Source organism: Ruditapes philippinarum, unplaced genomic scaffold, assembly GCF_026571515.1.
Source record: "Ruditapes philippinarum isolate M1 unplaced genomic scaffold, ASM2657151v2 ctg10849_1_1_1_1, whole genome shotgun sequence".
NCBI classification, from domain to species: Eukaryota; Metazoa; Mollusca; class Bivalvia; order Venerida; family Veneridae; genus Ruditapes; species Ruditapes philippinarum.
The window spans coordinates 15,976-26,207 of NW_026858145.1; the positions used below are offsets into that span (position 1 = coordinate 15,976).

The 10,232-nt window shown below is 33.0% G+C and overlaps 1 protein-coding gene and 1 long non-coding RNA gene across 2 annotated transcripts; both read right to left on the bottom strand.

The window, feature by feature from the left end:
- Positions 1 to 905: 905 nt before the first annotated feature.
- Positions 906 to 1,975, bottom strand: LOC132752280 (uncharacterized). Its single transcript, XR_009628794.1, has 2 exons — positions 1,883 to 1,975; positions 906 to 1,148 (listed from the first exon to the last, which is right to left on the bottom strand). It is a non-coding gene; the product is annotated as an uncharacterized LOC132752280 (long non-coding RNA).
- Positions 1,976 to 2,873: 898 nt separating this feature from the next.
- LOC132752279 (uncharacterized) lies at positions 2,874 to 5,646 on the bottom strand. Its single transcript, XM_060742595.1, has 4 exons — positions 4,953 to 5,646; positions 4,670 to 4,765; positions 3,458 to 3,871; positions 2,874 to 3,181 (listed from the first exon to the last, which is right to left on the bottom strand). Exons 1-4 carry the CDS (start codon positions 5,530 to 5,532, stop codon positions 2,874 to 2,876), a joined length of 1,398 nt encoding a protein of 465 aa, XP_060598578.1. The 5' UTR covers positions 5,533 to 5,646.
- Between the last annotated feature and the right edge of the window lie 4,586 nt (positions 5,647 to 10,232).

Consider the following 10,232-nt stretch of genomic DNA (forward strand, 5'->3'; position numbering starts at 1 on the left):
AAAGGCGAATCTAAGGAACATTTCTGTATAGTTTCATCAAAATCAAGCAAAAAGTTAAGGAACGCATGCTATTTAAAGAAATTCTATTTTAAGCTCTGGTGGCCGTCTCGTTTAGCAGACCGGAACCATCTGGGCAATTTTTATGGAAAACTATCCAAGGATCATTCCCGTAGAGCTTCATCAAAATTTAACAAATGAATAAGAAGTAAATCCCGTTTAAAGTTTTTTCTTGTTTTTGCAATGGCGTCTATCTTGGTCAGCACACACAAACAATTTTAGCAGTTTTGTAAAAGACTGTCCATTGATCATTTCTGTAGTTTAATTAACATCCATTGAGCAGTTGAGGACATTATGTCATTTAACTCTTTTCTTCATTTTTAGCACTGGCTGCAAACTTATTCATCAGAGGGAACCCTCCCCATATACATTTTTTTTATAAAATAGAGAGAGAAACAGAATCACACTAGACTGCGCTGTCACTGCGTTTGATTGAGCCTGTTCATGGACTGTACTGGAAAGTGCAAGTTATCGTGCGCGCCCCATAGCACCGGCTTAAGCAGAATTCAACATTTAACAAGAAAATGGTGAAATTTTGGATTAAGAAACATCTGCAGATGTGTTTATACGGCAGTTCTCATGGAACATTCAATGTGACTCAGTAGGGTCATTCCATAAAAAGCGTCGTATGGTCCCCAAGTAAAAGAATGCGTGTGCCCTAAACGAGAAAACAATTTGCGGAACTAAATAAATGGAATTTTGAAGGAGATGCTGTTTCAAGTAAAATTGTTAATGACAGACGACGGGAACTGGTATCACAAAAGCTTACATAAAGTACGTTGTGCTCAGATGTGATAGTAGAATATTGAAAATTCAAAACAGAAAGCAATGATATAATATTAAGCTAACCTTTATTATTTGCATATCCCCTTCATGAAATGATGTCTGAGCTACTTTCCCCGTTGTTTTTACTACAGGACCTTGGAAGGTAAGTGAAGATTCATCAGAGATTAGTTGTGAATCTTTTCTTAGACAAGAGTTAGATGTATCCTCTTCTTCAGAAAGTGCTGCCTTTCTTCTTTGTTGTCTAGTTTCAGTTTTTTCTTCCACTGTGATATTTCCGTCCATAACTGACGTGTTACTTTGTTGTGCTTCAAAGAAAAGAAAGAATAGAGTAATTTCAGTTGATATACCAGATGGCTGACAGACAAGATGTTTTAGTTATCAGAAACAAGAGGGCCCTTATATTTATCACCTACATATTTAGGCTCTTAATGACAAGGCAGAATAATATTTTTTACCATGAATGAAAAGCAATTGAAATGATTATTTATTGTTATGTGCGATTAATGACTGTTTTGCAATATTCATCACCATATTTCTACTGCGTGACTAACGTAGTATGGGATGCATATTTTGCATGTTTGGACCTCTTTGTTTTGGTAATTTATGTAAATGTAAGTCCCGTTTGTAATTTGTAAGTATCGTTGTCCACTGTACAATGTTTTATTTTCAAATACATGAAAATCACCATTAATCATTAATCTGGAAGTGACCTTTACAGTATTGTCCATAAATTTCAAGGACATTTCGGCTTAAAAGATTACAGTTATAGTATTAACACGGTGTTTTCATATACTCGTATTTGGACTCTATGGTCTTTTTTGACCCTAGATGATTCATGTTCAAAGTAGAAATCAAGATAACAACCTATATGACAAATTTGCTGGATTTTAAGGCTGGAAATATTACCTATATGGAATTTACAACGACTTTTATAATTTGGACTGTATGAGCTAGATGACTCTTATTTGAACTTGACCTAGAAATCATAGAAGCAACCTTTCAGACAAATTTCCATAATATTTTGGAATGAAAATATTACCTTTTGAATGTTGAAGGGACTCAACTGAGATTCTTTTGGTTTTTTCTTCCACTGTGACATTTCCGTCCACAACTGATGTGTCTCTTTGTTGTGCTGCAAAATTCAAAAAACTATGCCAACAAAATTAATTTGTATCTCCTTTTACACTTATAACATCAATACCCACACAGACATACATCTTAAGGTCATGATACAAACGCTAGACGTTAAATATAAAAAGTTTGTACATTGTAGGATGAAGGAAAAAAAGATGTATGAAAAAGTGTAGGAAGTCTATTGTAAGCAAGATGATCAGGCTGTGTAGAAATCTATTTTTCAGACAAGGTCAGTACCAGTTCTACCTTTGAGATGGCCCAAAAGGTTGCTTTGTCCAAGTATAAAGATAATTAATAACTAACCAAGTTACAGTCAGTTACTGAATTATGACTGAAAATTCAATACATTGACCTTCAAGATCAAGGTCGTACATGAGTCAAGTCATTTTGAGTTTAATATACATGAAGGTCCTGACATAAAATATGTTATGTCTAAATATGAAGTTAATCCATAAATAAATAACAAAGTTAAAGCCAGTTACAGGGGAAAACAAGGGAATTACATTTATTTAACATTTACGGTCAAGGTCAATCCAATGTTAAGGTCTAATTAATCAATATATTTGTTTGGTCTTGTTATAAATCAAATATGTACATAAAGAACAAAACTATAACAATTTAACCAAAATTCAATAACGTGACCTTGGCGGCCAATGTCATTTAAAGGCCAAGTTCAAGGTCAGTTCTACATTTTAAAAAGTCTTATTCCAAAGGTTATTTTGTCCAAGTACGAAACAGTGAAAAACAGAATCCTTAAGGAAAGCCCAACACGGCAAAATTGTAAAATGTTTGATTGAGCCTGTTCATGGACGGTACTGGAAAGTGCAAGCTACTGTCCACGCACCCTAGCACCGGCTTAAGCAGAATTCAACATATGAAGATAATCCATTCATTAATTACCAAGTTGGCAACACGTTTACTTCTATAAAACAATATGACTCACCGAAATTTGATACAGCATCATCTTTGACAAGTTTTGTTGTTAATGACATAGGTTTACTCTCTACGTTCAGCTGTCGCCTTAGTTCTGATTCAATGCGCTTGATTCCTTTCCCAAACATTTTAGTTTCTAAACTTTTTTGTACTGTTTCCTTTTCAGATAGTGTAGGAAATTTAGATCTTACACGAATGGAATTATCTGCATTTGAACTTGTTTGTATGGTAGTGTACTCGGTTTGTTGAACTCGTTCATATAATTTGGAAACTAAAATTTATATGAAACATAAATGGTACTATATCTTACAGTATTTAATAAATAAAAAAAATTCTTAAAGTTGTGGTGTTAAGGCATCCGATTTTAAAGTGGTTAAAAGCCAGTCCCTTGAAAGATTCCGTCTGTTCCAAAAATAGATATTTTTATATTGACCAATGGTGTTAAGAAAAAAATCAAATTGCTTTTCAACATAATGTCCGCAGAAATTTAAAAGGATAAAGTGAATAATAATAAATGAAGTATATGGTATTTCAAATATTGATATACCTATGTCATCCATGACTTCCATGAATTCCTCTTTAAAGATGAGATTTTCAAGTTGTACATTGCCACAACCTTGCAAATTCTTTATAGCCGTTTCAATGGTTGAGAGCTGTAAAGAGAGCTCTCCAGTTCTGTAATCGCGGATCATTTTGACAAAGCTTTTTACTGATGTACATTTTATTGTAAGCATCAGACACTTTTGCTCCACAAATGTTATACGTCTTCCCATGATAAAAAACTCTTGAAATACTTGTGCAACTGTTTCCCGTAATGTATGCAGAACACCCTTTGGAAGACTTTCTTCTAGACTTGATACTTTCTGTTCGATAGCCTTGATGAAGTTTTTCTCTAAAATATCTAAAACTTCTTTCTTTTTTTCTGCACTACAATTTTTTACGTCAATCACAATTCCAATACCTGCATATTATGACGTACGTTATTAGAAAATAATGATGAATAATATTTCAAATGTATTCGGTAAATATGACTTTTTATCAAAATTTAATTGAAATGACAAAAATGACTGATATTTTTGCATGGAAGTTAATACAGGTGTAACTTATCAACATGTTCCTTTTATTTACACCGTTTTCATTTCGGTAACAGAAACCAGGCATGTGATTTTAAAGTGGTTTAAAGACAGTCCCTTCAAGATTCAGTCTGTTCCAAAAATAAACCAAAATATTGACCAAAAAAGTTATATTTAAACTTAGTTAACTTGTACCGAAATGTGAAATCAGTACTGATCTCTTAAACTATGAACATTTGAATGAGGTGTATAGCAAAAGGGAATATAAATGCATAGGTGCTCATGTGTAACGTACTTGACCTAAATAGAGGCAAAATGTCAACCAATCTATTATCTATTTAAACTTTTATTATAAACACGGGTAGTTGATTGTTAAAACTATTTAAAACTTCAAAATGTAATATAAAATACATTCTATATGTCCGAGGGGCGGGGCGGTGAAGTTTTTCTTTTGACTGAGGAATTTTTCTTTATTTTAATTATATGAACTGTAGGGTTAAGTGGGAGGATAGGTATTTGACCTTTTACTTAAAACATATTTTATTTCTTAAAGATGCAGAGCAATATCAACAATATCCAAACAAGCATATTGACTGAATATACTACATTTATCACAATAAACATTTTTGTTACTGATTTTTGATGTATAAATTTCATATGAAAACAATCTAATTGTTTTAAATTACCCGGAATGTCCACAGAAGCTCCAGATTGCAAACGAGACTCAAGTCTTTCAACCTTTTCAACAAGTGTGTCAAGTTTTCCATGTGTCAACTCTTGGCCTATGCATAAGTAAAAAAAGACTGATATCAAGTATTAATTTTTTTGATGTTAAATTAAGAGAAACAAAGATATTATACTTAGGACATTCAGAGTTATATATTTTCAATAAGAATTACTATATTACTTGTACAAAATAGTAAAAGATATCTTAAATATTGCTAAAAGATATTTAGAAGCTACATTTACCATTCTCAATTTTTTCCAAGACTTCTTTATTTGTCATTTCTATAAAGTAAAGCTTATGAACAGCTTTTAGCAAATCATGTGACGACATAGGACCAGTGGCTAATGACTGAACAAGTGCATTTATTTCCTCCGTAAACTTGTCATCATTGATCTCTTTCAGACAGTATTCAAAGCTGCATTTCATTTGTTCAGTATACTCCTCGAATTTTCTCGTTTCTAACGTTGGGTCATTTGAATGACAAAGTTTGTTTCTGATCTTTAAAAGCTTCTTGATATACATCTTCATAGTATATGTCAGACCACACGTTTCTTCTAGAATAAAACAGAACATGCAAATGTCCCAGTTATCTAGATTCGTGTGTCCGGACGATGGAAAAAACACATCCTGCTTGTTCTTTCCCAATTTCTGTTTTAATATCAAAGATTTGTTTTTTAGCAAAAATTCATCGATAGTAACTTCTCCACCATTCTTGCTAAGATCTTTAACTGTTTTCTCCACAAGTCTTCTTGTTAGTTTTGTTCCACCTTTCATTAATGTCATCAAAATTCTACTGTAGTTTTCGGTACCTGTTGAAGACATAGTTACTAATCTAATTTATAAATCAATCTGTATGTAAACGTGTATCTGCATAAACACTTGTGTTATTTACTGTTTATATATCGAGATGATTTAAACTATTATCCGGTTAACACATATTTTCTGACTTCTGAAATATTAAAACTACAAAACAAACATGGCGGAATTAAACATCCTCGTTTCTGGTTAACAAATTTACATATATTTTTTCGAAAAATATCTAAACAAAGAACCAATACATCTTTAACTCGCGTAAAATGCAGAAAAGCATACAAGAATTCAAATTTAGAAAAAACAACAACAAAAAAACAATAATTATCGGGTTTCATACTTTCGATTTTAAAAATCCTATCGTTTATCTGCGCGGCATTTTCAAACTTATGCTAAAAAGTTTGAAGGTATATGTTATGAAACACAATACATATATTGCGGAATTATAAGACCTCGTTTCTGTTCAATAAACATGTGTACATGTTTAGACAAGGTCATTTTTTAAAATCTCGTTAAATTCAGATATCAGAATTAGAACGATATCCATCAATTCAAAATTGAAGTTTATGTTCGCAAACTTTTCAAATTATGGTTTAGATAAAATATCAGTTAATTACCATACAGAACGCATTTCCAAAGTGTTATCAGCATTTTATACACTACATTATTCCAATTTCTTACTTTGATGGGGTTCTTAGTCACGATCTGCTTGATCTTTCATAACTATCGTAAGCATATGTCACAATACAATTGACAACTGCAAGTCGTTTAACCAATCTATCTTTTTATAAAGAAAAAAATCACATTCCTTTTCATACAGCACCCATTTTGATGAAGTAAATTTTTCAACAAAGTAAACATGTATTTAACTAATACATCTAATCTAGTTAATGCACTGCGCATTAATTGGTAAACGATTTATCTTTAACACATTTTCAATAAAGATGTCTCCACTCTATATATTTTACAACATGATATTTTATTGTTGAAGCATAAAATATGTATCAATATTTTCAAATGGTATGACATGCTATTGTAGGTTATATGACACAGTTATCATATTATTAGTTATTATGCATCTGGACAAAGTTATGACAGCTCATTTTTGATATGCATTTTTTCTTTTATTTTTTAATCATTTATATTGTCCTATGTCAAGGTTCGAAATTAAATACATATTGTTATCTCTGAAACCTTAGTATAAAAAGAGACCAATGTCCTAAATCACATTTGTTTATAGACTCATTTATGTATGCAGTATAAAATAACATTAATAGTCCAAGAAATCAGTGAAATAATTGTGCACCTTCTGTGAAAAGCATGAAACTTGGCATGGTGGCAGGAAATCGTATTCCAATTCATTTCAGCCTGGGATCCACTTTTTAAAAGTCTAAGATGGCCGCCAAAATGCAAGATGACCGCCAAAATATACAATGTACATGGGACATGGCACATTGAAGTAATTTACGGCATGAAAAAGATATAAATTGACATTGTAGGTCAAAAATAGTAATTTCTTTGGAAAATGCTTTAGTAGCATTGGTAGAAGATTCAATATGATTTCCAAATCCAAGATGGCGGCCATTAAATAATGATTTTTGGACAAATTGCTATGATATGGATAATTTGTATGATCAACACTGAACATACATATAACACACTAATATACTGGCCATCCTGTACAAAAACTGCACACACAGTGTACATACACAGAGAAAAAACTTGCATTTATGGAATAAACCATGAGAGCACATTACTGAACTTGATATATAGAAGAATAGGGAGCGATATTGTACACACAACACGTCAATTTTTCAGTTTGGCTAAGGTTTTGCATGCAAATTGGTTTTGTAAAAATTACATAATGGAATAGGTATAAACCTAGTACACTTATTTATGAGCCTAACATAAGGTAAATATTAAAGACCAATTACTCTATAATTATGGATTTTGACAGAATTATGGCCCTTTTAAACGCCGTGGATGAACAAGTTTTGTCACGTGACCACAAATGCAAACGTCGATTTGTGATTTTGGCACACACGGACCCGATTTCAGGTAATCATTTGCAGATATCTTTTTTTCCACTGCGAGCACAAAAATAAGACATAGACCGTAGGACCCGGCGTAAATTAAGCTTTTATTATATTGAGTAGTCATTACTAGAGACTTAAGTAGTTTTTTAGAACACTTCGACACAAATTTTCTTTTTGCAAGGCAAACGTCCGATAGCTTTTTATCTTTTTCTAATCTTTTTTGTTCACAATGAAAAACCCATGTAGAGGGAAAATAATAGAAGATATATCTTTTTACAAGAAATTCTCGTCCCTAACTTATTAATAATTCCATTGGCAAGGTTATAAACGATATAAACACATGTTTTTCACTTAGTGTCGATTTTGCAAACGTCGTTTGATCATGAGAAATATGCAAACGTCGGTTGGTCATTTGAAATATATACAAGCGCCCGTTGATGTCTTTTTGAACGCTGGACTATATTGTGTTTGCATAATTAAATTAGTTTGTTTCTTATTTCAGATGGCGAAGAGGAAGTCAAAACTTGCGTTGCATCGCCCAAAACGCAAACATAAATCTTATCAAGTTGGACATTTTCACACCGGCGAAGATTTTTCCCCCAAGCCATCATGACTGAAAAAGCGTAAATTTTCACCAAGAAAATCACCGTTCGCACAAACATACCGTTCACCTCTATATAAAAGTAAACGCCTCGGACTAAAACTCACGCCAAAGCCAACACCAAATTCAAATAGAACGAAACGTAAACTTTCACCACTGCAGCCATCATTGAGGTCTCCACTTTATATTGCCAAACGCCTTCCTCAAAGAGTTCTTTTTGAAGGTGATGATGAGCGTGAAATTGATTGGTTTCAAGAAATCAATTCACAACTTGACAATCAAGGGAACAATATAGATGAAAATGATAAGACGGTAAACGAAAGTGTTCCAAACGAAAAGGTACACCGGATTACTTTTTTTGAAAAGGGCGATTTTAAATGTTTAAAAAAGGTCAGGGGGTCTAAAAAACAAAAAAATGGGAAGGGGACAACAAGTTGAATAAAATTTGTTAGTGATTTAAAAAAGTTAGTTGAACCTGTATTTAAAAAACTTCCCCAGCTTTTCACCTGATCCCCCAATCTGGTGCTTCTGTCTTTTTTTGGGCAAATTAATTTGTGACAAATTTCCCCTGAAAAATAACATAGCGTGCTTCTATGGTCTTTGGGACGAGGGTTCGATAAAGATAGTCCCAAAAGGGAAATCGTTATTGCAAAGACACCAAACTTTTTTTGGAAAGTGGGATGGGCTTTATTTGGTGGGGATTTGTAATTTCAGGGCCGGGTTTTTTTAAAAACAAATAATAAAAAATTTCACTTTAACACAATGTCAAAATAGTAAAAATTTTCTCCATCAGCAGCAAGAATAAATTTCGCCGTTCCAGACAGAAAAGTATTAACTACGTTCGATCCTTATGATTGTGAAACCAGCGAAATCCTGGTATTTACGATGATGTCATTTACAACATTGAGCAAAAATCTTGGACACGTGTCGTCTTGTCTCACATTCGATGGAAAAAACTGAAACAGGTCTTACTGAGCATTATGGAGACGTTGATCTCATTGGATTTGAAAAAGGTCTAAGCCTAATAGAGAAAAGATCACAACTTCAGAAATCAACTTATGAATAAAAATTCATTCATAAGCCAGGTTCAGAGTCATTTTTGATAGCCAATACCCATTTGTGTAGACTTACCTGAAGACATGAAAGGACAAATCGAACACGTACTACTAGGTACACTTAAGACTGTCTCATTAGGAAAACCAATTTGGAAGAGCCCAAGAAGAAAAAGGAGTATCAAAAAAAAAAAACTGATTAAACGGGGGGGGCCCGAATAAAATTGGGAAAATAGTTCATTTATTTACGCCAAATTGCTATGAGGGGGGTACGGTCCGACACCCAATCATTTTATTAAGAAATCAAAAAAAAATTTCCTTTTCGAAAACCCTGTGCTATTTTAGGTAAATGAAAAATTTGCCGCAATATTACGATTGAACGTTGACCTCGAATAAATGATGGGTTTAAACCCCTTTTCGAAAAGCCCCATGAACTTAGAGGGGCAGAGGGCTCACACCCTCGCCAAATTTTAAACAAAGATGGGGATGAAGGTTGAAATACGATCGACAGCAAAGAAACCCGGAAGGCCTTAAAAAAGGTCGGGTCTTAAAAGTTTAAAAGCCCCCAAAAGGGTTTACTTTGAAACTAATTTCGGGGTTTGTCCCCAAAGGATTAAATCTTTTCGTTGTTAAACAAATAAAACATGGAATGACAAGAAGAAAAATTGAAAAGTTGCGAAATTGTGGGGAAAATTTTAAACCATTTCTTTACCCAAAAACCTTTGTATTTTTTGGGGAAGGGTTGTGGGGTTTTTATACAATGAAATTTTAAAAACCCCTTTTTCTTTTTCCCAGATGGAATTTTTAAGAAAAGATCGTTTGTTTACATAAAACGGGAAAATCCCCTTTAAAAATAAAGTGCCCTGGTTCGCAGTACACTTTGAATTCCCTTCGAAAATATCTTTGCAGTGTTTGGGCAGAAAGGGAAAAGTTTCTTAATTTTAAGTTTAAATTTTTTGAAATTTGCCCCTTTGGCCCGGGAATTTTTCCTTTGGGTTTTTTGAATTGAACAGAAAACACCCC

What these genes read in the sequence shown, in the direction of transcription:
- LOC132752279 (XM_060742595.1), bottom strand. Translation starts at nt 5,532, where the DNA reads ATGTCTTCAACAGGTACCGAAAACTACAGTAGAATTTTGATGACATTA. An exon ending in CTTGGAAAAAATTGAGAATG is followed by an intron (nt 4,766 to 4,952) that starts GTAAATGTAGCT and finishes ACTTATGCATAG; the next exon opens with GCCAAGAGTTGACACATGGA. An exon ending in AGCTTCTGTGGACATTCCGG is followed by an intron (nt 3,872 to 4,669) that starts GTAATTTAAAAC and finishes CATAATATGCAG; the next exon opens with GTATTGGAATTGTGATTGAC.